The sequence below is a fragment of the Amborella trichopoda genome, chromosome 13 (genome assembly GCF_054954075.1).
Source record: "Amborella trichopoda isolate Santa Cruz 75 chromosome 13, AtrichopodaSantaCruz75HAP2 v2.0, whole genome shotgun sequence".
Lineage (NCBI taxonomy): Eukaryota > Viridiplantae > Streptophyta > Magnoliopsida > Amborellales > Amborellaceae > Amborella > Amborella trichopoda.
Window position 1 is genome coordinate 40,394,561 of NC_142348.1, and position 13,073 is coordinate 40,407,633.

The following is a 13,073-nucleotide window of genomic DNA, read 5'->3' on the forward strand; positions in this document are numbered from 1 at the left end:
ACAACCATCCGATGTGAAGTTTAATAGCTTGGATGTGTCACAAAGTTCGAAAAAAACATTTTGAAGTTTGACTTTGGTCAATAGATAATTACAGCCACAGCCACAGCCGTCCAATTTCACATCTAATGGTCAAGATCTCGTTTCGTATTTCAATTTTCTTTTTTACAAATTCAAATCACTTAAAATTTTAGACATTCATTTTTCTCATCAAAGCGCACCTAATAAAAATATTAAAATAATAATTTACAAAATATAAATTGACTAAAATTCCCCTAAAATATTTTGGGGGTATTTTGCTTAATTTATTTTTTACATATTATTTTTTATATTTCTATTAGATTCTCCTATTTTTAAATATTAGACACTCAAATTTTCAAATAATTTGGATTTGTAGAAAAAAATTAAAAATTCAAATATGAAATGAGGTCATGACCATTGGATCGGGTCCAGATTCAATCTGGGCCATTGGCTGACACTGTATTTTTTAGCCCGTGGGTTAACAGGATCCATTCTCTATATAAATATATAAGAATCTTAAGTCCTAAAAATAATCCATCTTATAATAAGTTATCTGGAGCGTCTATTTTAAAGATTTCAAGTGTTTATAGATATACTCGATGTACACCGTTTTTAAAATTTTAAATTTCATAATTTGTATTGAACATGGAATTTCAAGTTATAAAGCTTTTGACATGAGAACTGCATCTTTTAGTAAAATGTAGAGGTACACCTTATATTTGTATAGCAACATGGCACCACACCTTATATAGATCTCACATAGGGAAAACGATGGTGAATGTGATTTTTTTCTATGCAGGGCCACTTGGGGTGCAGATTGTGAATTATGCAGAGATATTTGCCTTTCTCTTTGGCCTTCGTTCCTTTGTGAAGAGGAATTTGGGGGCTTCTTACATTATTGAAGGGGATTCCCTCAATGTTGTGAAATGGTGCAAAGGGGAACAAAAACTTCTTTTGAAGTTGAAATCTTTGTTATTTCAGATTTTGGATCTTGCTTCCTCCTTTTCTGTGTCTTTTGTTCATATGTATAGGGAGGCTAATGTACTAGCCAATTCCCTGGCCAAATGAGATTCTACCCTCTCTGAACCCATTATTTTGGATTTTGTAATCTCGTTGTAGATTAATAATATCTTTGAACTTTCTCTAAAAAAAAAAAAAAACGATGGTGAACAATAATATGTGCAAAAATATTTCATACTTCCACAAGAGTATGTTGTCTATTTAGTCCATCGGGTAAAACCCAATCTAAGAGTAACTTTATGGCCCTAAATTTCGGGGATGTAACCTCTTCAATTCATAAACCAACCTCAATAAAATAAATTTCTTAATAGCACTCTCTATGCAAGTAAAAAAAATCCTATCCCAATATCGAATAGAGACGGTCCAAGTTTGGCAGTGTGAGATCTATGCATAAGAGAAAGGAAAAAAATTCTTTTGTAAATAATCATCTAGTAAAGTTTAAGTGGTTCACAAATTTTCAACTTGAAAAAGTCCACCCAAGTAGGTCTTCCAACCGGGGAATAGATGTATAGTATGCTTCCATTGGAGTATAGTATACGAGCTCATAATATATATATATAAAAAGGAGTTCATAGATTTAGTTGGACAACTAGCACGTAAAAATGGAATGCATCACCCCACTCTACCCACCTGGAATCACCAAATCGGTGATTTGGAAAGGGAAACCAGTATGAAAAAAAGAATTTATAGGGGACTTTCAAACCGAATACATCGAAAAGGCAATTAAGCATGAACAAACAAACATAAAGAAAGGAGGTGGATTTTGTGGGGAGGGGCAGCCGATTGGTTCCGATACTTTGCCAGAACCGTTCGGATTGGTTCACGATCCGAATCAGGAAATTCTCCATCCACACCACAATTTTTGAGTCACTGGTTATGTTGCCGCTTGTGATGAGAGTGTATGGACTATGAAAAAATGTTACTCGTGTAATGTAGCAATCATTCAGGTTGAGTGGCATCCCCTAACAAAAGCACTTGAGCACAGGCATTCTCATCCCAACATAAAACATAGGGTGGGGCTCTTGATTTGATTTAACAAAATATCAAAAGTGTTATGATCAAGCTAGATACAGTTTTTCAATCCAAATAACTTTTTAGACATCTTGCCTTCAAAACTCGAATCCCTCGCGTGCCTGTAAAAGCGTCCCACTGGTAAGACATTTACAAAGTTGGGGAAGGTGTATGATAAATACTTCTTATTTACCCTATGAAGTCTGTTTTTTTTATTAACAGTAGTTTCTATTGGAGAAAACTCCTTGATTGCAGACAGAGAGATTTAGAAAAAGTGTTTGGTGAATTGGCAGACTCACACTCTTTTTGTGCAGTCTCCCTAAAAAATATATCTCAAAAATGTATTTTCGATCCATATTTTTAGGGTTTGATAATCTCAACCATGACAATGATCTGAATTTGAAATTTTTCTTTTTCCAAAAAATATAAATGTTTTTTTTATATATCTCAAAGACGTATTTTCAATCCATTTTTTTTAAGGTTTGATAATAATCTCAACCATGACTATGATCTGAATTTGAAATCTTTCTTTTTAAAAAATATAAATGTTACCCTTTCTTCACCATCCCTTTTTATTTTAGTGGATGTAACGTTTTTTGACATCCACAATAGCTATTGACGTTAGATAGACAAAAGATAGCATGGTAATCGGTTAGTCAACGGACTCGTCAAAACTGTGTCCATGTTCTGCCTTTTTATCAAAGGGTGCGGTTTGTATAGATCCTAGGTTCCAAACAATCAAATTAGAGCCTACCTTCAAATAGTGTCACGAAGTGTAGTTTTAATATTAGAAATCTTTGTAATAGCCTTAAAATATATTTTCATATTCATTTATATTGTTTAAAGCTTTAAAAATAGTATAGATCGACAGATCTATGAAAACTTGAAAATCTTGAAAATTGACAGATCAAAGACGTGTTACAAAATATACTATTTTCAAAACTTGAAATCCATTATTTTTCTCATGTCCATGCATCTTGATGTCGAGATGATCGATTTGAAGATATTTGGGCAACCTCTTCTAGTGAAATTCTTGAGGTAGGCTCAAATTTGATTGTTTAGAGCCTCGGCTCTATATAAACTTTTCCCTTTATCAACAAAAGAGAAATGATCCTATATGACCCTCTCCCACCCATGTGTATAGGACCCTAAAAAATCACCATTAAATTTGGCACGGATCTATAGAAAAGTCAAGTCTCATACTCATGTGATAACTTTTTTAGAAATCCGTGCCAACTTTAATGGTGATCTTTTGAGGTCCTATACACATAGGTGAGAGAGGGTCCTATAGGATTATTACTCGTATCAAAATATATCTAAAATATCAAATTTCTTATTAATTGTTATATTTCTTTTAATAGGACTTTTAGAAACTAAATCAAAATGAACTAGTGAACTACTAGATAGTTCATCTCTTGGATGTTTTTATTCATGAAGTTTCCGGAAATATAGTATTACAAGTTTTAACCCCATCTAGAAATAGTGGCATTTGTCTTCGGCGCAGCTAGAAATTGTGAAAAGATTACAAGATCGTGGACAATAAGAACACCACGTTTTTTAGAATTTTTCTATTTGGGTGTGGTTTCGTTGCAACCTTAAAAAATCCAATTAAGGTGCACCACCAAATTTTATCATAATATATAATTTTGGTATAATTTTTTTAAAAAATTATTGGAAAATCTATTTCATATTTAATTATAAAATTTTATACTGTAAAAAAGGTTAGACTCAAGAGATCTATAAACTTATGAAAATCTTGAAAATGCATGGTCTAGATAATGTATTGCAAGATGCACTATTTTTAGGACTATAAATACTTTTTTTTTCTTTTCATATTCATATATCTTGATGTCTAGATGATCAATTAGAGGGGTTTTTAACATTAAAACAACATTTTCTTATGGATTTTTGTGGTGCATCTTTAATTCTACATTTTTATAAAAAATTTCCTTTCTTTTATAGATAACTTAATTAACTGTATATTTAGAATATTCACAAAAGTACAATAGTATTTACGAAGTTATTGTCGTGAAACTTTATTTGTACAATACCTTTATCTTATATTAAATTTTTTAACTTTACTCTTATTAACATGATACAACTACTCATTATCTTTTAAGGATATCACGGCCGAACGGATATAATATATATATATATATATATATATATCAAAGGGTGTGGTTTTCATAATGTTGCAACCTTAAACATTCCATTTAAGGCTACTTCCAAATTTTATCATACCATATAATTTGATGTAAAAATATTATTAAGATTATGTCAAAATCTATTTTCATGTCTAATTATAAAATTTTAAACTTAAAAAATAGTTAAAATCAAGTAGATCTATAAACATATGAAAATCTTGAAAATAGACAATTTAGATAATGTGCTGTAAGATGCATCATTTATGGAATTTAAAATCTTTTTTTTTTTATATTCATGCATCGAGATGATCAATAAAAAGGTTTTTCAATATTAAAAAAACCTTTTCAATTTTGGGGTGCATGGGTAGTTCTACGTTTTAAAGTTACAACCTTATATCAACTTTGCCCCTGTATCAAACGGGAGAGTTATAATTTTTAACACCGAAATTCAAGGAAAGTTTGTCAAACATGTAGCAGTCAATGGTGCACCCTAACCAAAAAATAAAAAAGTATCAAATGGCTGAGTTGTCATTTCTAGCATCAAAATCCAAGAAAACTTTATCTACTTCAGGCAATCAACGGTCCATCCTAACAAAAAATAGTACTGGTCTTACAACATTTGGAAAAGGAACTGTAAATGTTGAGATCATCAACTTTTCTAAAGATAAATTACACCCTCTCATGACTTCCGATGTGAATTTGCCGTTGCATTTCAGATTTGAGAGACATAAAAATCCTTTGTTTCCTCAAAGAAATATATGTTTAAATGTAGTTAAAATATTTTTTTTTGAAAAAACTGGCATAGAGAGTATTAACTTGTACTTCTTGTACATCTACATTCATAGTATTGTAGTCAAGATGGGGAGAACAACGCCCTCAGAATAAAACTCTAAACTCCCTGTTGACTCCTTGAATTGGCATTGGCTCCTTTTGGAGATTGCATTTAATTCTGGCTAATAGTATATCCAAGCTTGCATCTTTCGTTGACCAACCATTGAAGGCCCAACATGCCGGCAGAGAGAGAAATATGGGTGCAACAATGGAAGGCCCGACATGCCTGTAGAGAGAGAAATATGGGTGCAGATTCTTTGGCCAAGTCAGCGGTTTTTATGAATGACGCAACTGTGTGACATGCTCGCCCCTTGATTTTGTAATGCCTTATATTTTATCGGATGTTGTTAGTGTTCCCTTGTCAAGGGTTGTATAAAACGTGTTTATGTAAAACATCTTTTGTTTTTTAATTTAATGGGTAGGTGCCCGATACCCACTAATTCACCCAAAAAAAAAGAAAAATGCCTTCAGAATTAATTTATAAAGCTTTATTTTTATATTTGTTGCCATATTAAATTCCCATAATGCAGATATAGGGTGGGGGCTTTGACAAACCTTGGCCCTAGCCTAGCCATGGTGCCTATAGAATCATCTCAAGCCGGGCTCAAGAAGAACACGGCGAAGAGGCCCTGACCCATGCCTGCCCTTGGCCCAAACCGGGCCGAGCCTAATAAACTTAAAGAAAAAGGTCAAGGAAAAGGGAAAAACAAGTCGGGTTGAGCTAGCCTTGTGGTTGCGCTGGACCAAGCCCGACCATCTGGCTATGGTGCCTTGGCGCTCAGGCCACATTTTCTTCCCAAACTCTAATTGACCCTATTTGGAACTAAGGTTTTCAATAACCTATAACTTTTACCAGCCAAAAATCTCGCATGGTACTTCATTTGAACTTGGGATTTTATACTATGAGACCATTTATCTTTTGAACAAGAAGGTCGCAGTTACTTGTAACCATCCCATGTAAAATCTAAGAGCTTGGGTGTGTCACAAATTCGAGAATATTCTTTTAAATATAAAAATTGGTCAATGGAATAAATACAGTCACCCAATTTTTCACCTAATGATCCAGATTAATTGTGACCACTTTATACAAAAAGTAAATACTTTTATTATATACTTTTCCTTTAAAATTTAAATTTCTCAGGATTAATGCAAAAGCTATTGCATTTCATGTTTGGAGGAATTCCAAAGTGAATTAGCTTGCTTCTCCATATTTAAATAAACGCCAACCTCAATTTTCTTTAATGAGTTAAAGATCAGGAACCCTTGTAGTTCGCATGCTTTTAGCTTTTCAAATATGCAAAACTTTTCCATGTTTTGTCTAACTTTTCCAATAGGAAAAGTAGAGTCACTTGAGCAGCTTATGTACACTGTAGGGTCATCCACTGTCCGGCGTCATCAATATACTGTAGAGTATGCCTTCTAAAGCTCCCCATTGTTTTCAAAGTGTATGAAAGGCTCATCTGCACCAAGTATTTTCAAACACGACTTGGTCAAAGTCTTTGGATTTTGGCCAAGGCGAGTTATTTGGGTAAGTCCAAATAACTTGCCTGAGTCTAGCCCTTAGTTAAAAATAAAATAATAAATAATAATAAAATACTATATATATTATAGAAATATATAGAATATGACTATTTATTTTTGTTACAAGGAGGTCACAATCATCATTTACTGTTAAATTTGAAATCAGGCGATTTAGGATGTATCATTATTTAGCACAAAGTCCGAAATAAAAATTTTCGAATATTGTGATACAATTTTATCTATTAGATTTTACATCCAAAAGCTAAAAGTAATTGTGATCTTTTTATACCAAAAATATATGGTCTCATAGTATACAATCCCACATAATATAGCCTTCACATCTTAACATTAAATGTCAAAATGCATCTTGGTTATGTATTCCGATGTTGCGGCCTTCCTTTACGAGAGGTCTTCAAATCTATCATTATTGTTGGTTTTTTTTTTTTTTTTTGGACCTCCCATCCTCAAAAAGAAAAATTGGAACTCCCGCCCTTCAAAAAAAAAAGAAAAAAAAGATGGTGTTGTGGGTTTAAAAAAATTGATTTTTCTCTACCACTATTATGCTCAGACATGTGCATGGATACTACCCAATGATCCATTCAATTATATGCAACATAAGCTTCACATATTAATATAAATAAACTTTATAAACATGGTGTACAACCTAGTAACCCAAAACTTGCCTTGCCCTTAGGGCGGGGCTGAGTCTCGGAACATTGTCTCCCCCCATTTGAAAAAGATCAATGGTTGATGGCCACTTTCCACCCCACACACAAGAAAAGAGACGCCAAGCCAATTCCGTTCAAAATTTAAAGTTGTTTCCAAGGTCAGTTGGTAGGAATTTCAATTCTCGGGATCCTTGGAATAGCTTGATCCCCACTTAGTTTTATTTTTATGATCTTTTTTAACATTATTTATTAATTGTTGATTCACTTTGCCAAATGGGATCCATTTCAAAATCATCGATCGGATAAATTCATCTAGTGACCAATTTTGTGGGTTTAATCCATTTAAAAACATGGAAACTGATTACGTTAAATCCATTTCAAAAGATTACTCCATGACTTGGAAACTGATTTTTTTTTAGCCATTTACATCAATTATAGATTTAAAACTCCAAAAATAGTGCAAGGAAAACATCAAATACTTGAAAATCTTGACGGTGAGCAATCTCATAATATGCAACAAGATACACAAAATTTTAGACTTGATTTTTTTTATTTGTGTTTTCCATTCCATACATATGGAAACTGAGATGATTAATCGGACGTGTTTTAGAATCCATCCAACAGTTTTTGGTATATTTCCTAGTTGCACCTTGATTTATTGCATAGAGTTGATGTCTTATATAAACGTTTGGGATTGTATATTATGATGTTGTGCGCGAAAGCTCTAAACTTGATGGGTTGATTTTGACAAATGAAGCATGAGAAATAAAAGCATGAAACACATATACAAGAATACAAATATTTACGTGGTTCACCCCAGAAGCGCTACATCCATGGGTATAACAAACTGAAATCCACTGTACCAATAAAAGTTATATTAAAGATTTTGAAACATAAAGTTACCTCTCTAACCCTCGACAAAAAAACTTAAGTCAAGCAAACCCTTTTAAACCACTTTCCCTTCATTTTCTTTACTTATAAGAGCCATTATTGACAACACCAGATAGAGACGCCGACAAACCCTTTTAAACCACTCTCCCTTCCTTCTCTTTACTTCTGATGACCATTACTAGCAACACCAAATAGATACGCCAATAACACGAGATAGAGACGGGAGAGTAACGAAAAATTGACTTTCTCTCTAACTAAAAAAGGGAAAATAACCGAAGATAGAGGCGCGAGAGCAACGAAAAACTGACTTTCTCTCTAACTAAAAAAAAAAAAAAACAGCCTAAAATATCTATGGGAACTAGAAAAACAACCCAAAATATCTTTGGTCCCCAAAATATCTATGAAAACTAGAAAACAACAAAAAATATCTATGGAACCAGAAAACAACAAAAAATATCTATAGGAATCGTTTTTCTATAAGAAATACGCATCTCAATCTCTAGGAACAAGCCTCTCAATTTCCAGGAACAAGCCTCTCAATTTCAAACCTCTCAATCTCCGGGAACAAGCCTTTCAATTTCCAAGAGTCTACAAGAGGCACCATCACTCCATCGGACGCTCTCTTCTCTCTAAGAGAAATTAGAACAAGCTTCTCAATTTTTAAGAGTCTACAAGAGGCACCATTGTTCTATAGGATGCTCTCTTCTCTCTAAGAAGAAATCTTGCATCTTATGCACAAAAGGCTCTACCTCCTTCTCTCTTTAGAAGAACCACTATTCCCATATTGTAACATAAATAGAGCACATCAAATTCTCTGCACTTTCATCTCAAATATATAAGATTAGAAGTCCATACTAATAGAAAACTTCCTATAGATGTTATATATGTCTCAAAAATCAATAGATATATCCAATAATCCTAATTTTTTTGGATTTCTATTTTCTTTAACAAATTTATCAATATCAATCTCACGTAATAAACAAATATCTCAATCCTACATAATATAAGATTTCTTTATGTACATGATTTTGGATAGCACCAAATCCAACATATGAGACCATTTACCTTTATCACAAGAAGGTCACAATTGCTACCAGCCATAGAAGTGAAAATGGATGGCTTTGGGCATATCACAAAGTTCGAAAAAATTGTTTTGAACTTTGACTCTAGTCAATGACATACCCACAACAATCCAATTTAAAATTTGACATACAAGAGTAGTTGTGATCTCCTTATGTTAAAAGCAAGGTACATAAAATTAAAGATGCACCTCAAAAATCCATCGAAAAAGGGTATTTTAATGTTGAAAAGCCCTTTAATTGATTATCTCAACAAATAGATGCATGAATATGAAAGGAAAAAAAAAAATTTTGATTACTAGAAATAATGCATCTTGCAACACATTATCTGGAACGTCCATTTTCAAAATTTTCTAATGTTTATAAATTTACGTGAGTTTAACCATTTTTTGAGTTTAAAATTTTATAATTATAAATAAAGAGATTTTCTAATAATCCTAAGAATATTTTATCAAAATAACATGTTATGCTAAATTTCAACAAAAGATAGAGAAAGTATAAAATGAGACCATTTACTTTCGGTACAAGGTAGTCATAATTAATCTTGATCATTGGATGTGAAATTAGGTGGTTTCATTTATTTCATTGACCAAGCTCAAAGTTAAAAAAAAAAAATTTGAAACTTTATGACACACCCACGCTATCATAGTTTACTAAAAGAGAATATAGGAGTATGGTTTGATAGGGCTGCAACCCTATTAAATTAAGTAAACCCTCACCTCATAACTCATCCGAGATTACAATTCAAGTTTTAGAGAACTTTTACATTGATCATCTCGACTTGAACATATGAAAAAAAAAAAAAAAAAAAAAAAAATTTAAGCTCTAAAAATAATATTTATTGTAACAAATTATTAGATCATCTATTTCACCCTAAAAATAAGTATTCACATATCGACAAAATCTGTACCATTTTTTTAATTTCAAATTTTTATTGTTGATGTGAAATCTGATTTAGAGTGATGATATAGATTTTTATTTTTTTGCCGAAAGTGTTTTACCAGTGAAGATTTAAAGCGAGCCTTTATTTTATTTTCAGGCCTTATATGGAAACTTCGTGCAAAGATATAATATGGTCTATAATTATCTTATCGTCGTCCTGACAGTGACTATAAAGTTCTCAGTATCCCATCAAATGGTAGGACAGCTGGAGGGAAGTGGGTAACCAGTCAGCCTCGCTCTATCCCCATTGCCTCCCAATCATTGATTAAGTGGGTGTTAATGTGAACATACGAATCATATTATATTTTCTCAATCGAAAAATTTATGGTGCATTTTATTGATCACTACTGCACCAAGTGAGTCCTCTTTCATAAACGGAAAAATAATTTTAAGTTTCTGGCTGATATCAATTACTAGCTCATATTCGTCATATCTTTATCGGATATCATTATATAAATTTTAATGTTTTTTTTGAAAATCAGATCGTAATAAAATTTTAGACTTGTGTACTAAAAAATAAAATATACAATAAATTTTTTTTTTTTTTTTAAATGATAAAATGATCAAAATACCTCTTAACATTATAAGAGTAGTTTAGTCATTTTAAATTATTGAAAGTAATTATTTTATATTTTTATATGATATGTATTTTAAGTATAAATACTCAAATTTTTATTTTAATTTAATTTATAAAAAAATATTAAAATTAAAATAATGATATGAATTTTGAACCACTCAATGAAAATCTAATAACTAACAGCTAATAGCTTGATTAAGAGCTAATAGCTTGTACTGTTCATTATAGCTAATAGCTTAAGAAACTTTTTTCTTTTATAAATATATTTAAGATGGGGGTTTTATGTATGTGGCCCCTCACAAAAATTCATTTTAGATGATTTTTTTTTAATTTTTTTTTTAGATTCGCCAAGATTATTATAAATATGAAAAGAAAAACACGCTATTCAAATTCAAAATATGATTTTTTAACACACCATTACGGAAAAATACACTTTCGATAACATCCATATTTAGGATAGATGTTTGTAAGTGCGGGCTGAATGATGAAATAATTTTCCATATATTTAATATGTGGATATTAGAAGTGAAACCTTTAAATGCAATTCTATCGTAAATCCATGATTTTGCTACTAGATCCTACGATTTATAAAGAATTTAAAAATGCATAGATTAAAAAATAATAATAATAATTGATTGGTAATATTACAAGCCCCCGATTTAGATCGGTCAGTCCTCCAAACTAAGATTGCTACATCTTTAGAGAACCAACCAATATTTGAGAACCACATTGCAAACGTTCAGAGACAATATAGAAAGGGTAAGAGAGAGAGAGAAGAGACGCAAGGAGAGAGAAAGAATAGGTGGACACGGAGAAGAGAGAGAAAGACAGCCCTTAGATCACGAGCGGCGGCGTCTATTATCTTTCTTCTCGTCTCAATCGCACTGAAAATGTACAGAGCCAGCGGTTTTCTCTCTCTAAAAGGGCAGCATGGTGTCATCTCTCCTCTCACTCCTGCACATGTACTGCGACTGTGTTCGGCGCAGGGCACTTACATGGACACGGCCACGCAATATACTTGGGTATCCTATCTCCGGGCATCAACACCGGTAGGCTCATGCTCGAATTCACCTTCGAACCCTAAAAATCGATAAAATCAAGTGATCAGAAACATAAAATCATAATAATAACAATAAAGAAAGATCAAAATCAATGGCCATGCGGGCTTCGTACCTTTGCAGGGGAGGGAGGAGATCGGAGGGGAGGAGAGAGCGAGGCGGAGGGGGGAGCAGAGGCGGAGGAGGGTCGACGGAGATTTCGGATTTTGTCCCAATGGTAACAACAAGAGAAGAAGGCGCTTATCGAGAAGATCAAGATGAGTAAGAGAGCGGTGCCTAAAGGGAAGCCAAGGGTCGGCCTGGATGCGTCGAGGCGTCGATGGCTGATCTGCTGCTCGTCCATCGCCGCCCTTTCTCATACTAATCCCACGGCCCAGTCGTGTAGTTTCTAGAGAGACAATCTCTAGAAACAGGGAACGACAATGGCCCCTAGTTGCAGGGCGGAGCGGGCGAATATTGATATTCAAACTTACAAGGCCAGGAAGCCCTAAAAAAAAGGACGAAACTATAGAGCGAGAGAGAGAAAGGGAATTAGAGAGAGAAACAGAGGATGGTGTGAAAGTTGCAGAGGGCGATGCGGTGGAGCAGGGGAAGTGGGTAGCGGTGGTATTTAAGGTTGAGGTTGTGGCTGTGGTTGGGTAGAGAGAGAAAATGAAAGAGGGGTTTCTAGAGAGAGAGAGAGAATAAGCCTTGGCCCTGTCGGGGGTACGGAAGGTGGGGGCCATGGCGAGTCAGAGAGAGAGTGGTGATCAGCTGGCACGAGTTGCAGTGCCGTCTCCCCATTTTTTTTTTCACTTTTCTCTTTGTGGGTATGCGACAAACCAGTTTATATCAGTGGATAGTATTTTATGGCAGAATTACCGTACTTTCCGTTTGTATTGTAAGTGCAATGTCAACCGTCCGTCTTAAGCCACGGATGGATGGATGGACTGTTTTTCACTCAAGATGTTGACTGTCAACTGTTTTGCGATGAATAGTGCATATTGTGCACGATGCTACCTTGCCGGTATCATTTTGTTTTGCCTTTTTTCTCTTGCAAGTTGACGGTGGGAATGGGGGATGTGAATGCGTGATGCAATACTGGAAAAACAAAGGGCGGCGAAATCGGCCGGTTTTTTTGCACTCAGTCACTACGGGAGCCCGTTTGGTATCAGTTCGGGGTCCACCCCTCCATCGACCCATACCAAAATCGGTTTATTTAGTAGTTATCGGGAGCGCTCTCGTTTTGGAATTTTGTTACCGCGTTTTGGATTTGGAATCTTGCTCGAAATCCGTTCCCATCTTTTTTGGATCTCTCTTTAAATTTTAGGATT

At 33.8% G+C, this 13,073-nt stretch overlaps 1 protein-coding gene across 1 annotated transcript; it reads right to left on the minus strand.

Moving 5' to 3' along the window:
• Positions 1-11,642: 11,642 nt before the first annotated feature.
• LOC18440167 (hydroxyproline-rich glycoprotein family protein) lies at positions 11,643-12,774 on the minus strand. The gene is made up of 2 exons (XM_006850320.4): positions 11,876-12,774; positions 11,643-11,782 (listed from the first exon to the last, which is right to left on the minus strand). The coding sequence occupies exons 1-2, from the start codon at positions 12,101-12,103 to the stop codon at positions 11,651-11,653; spliced, it is 360 nt and encodes a 119-aa protein (XP_006850383.1). The 5' UTR covers positions 12,104-12,774; the 3' UTR covers positions 11,643-11,650.
• Positions 12,775-13,073: the final 299 nt, after the last annotated feature.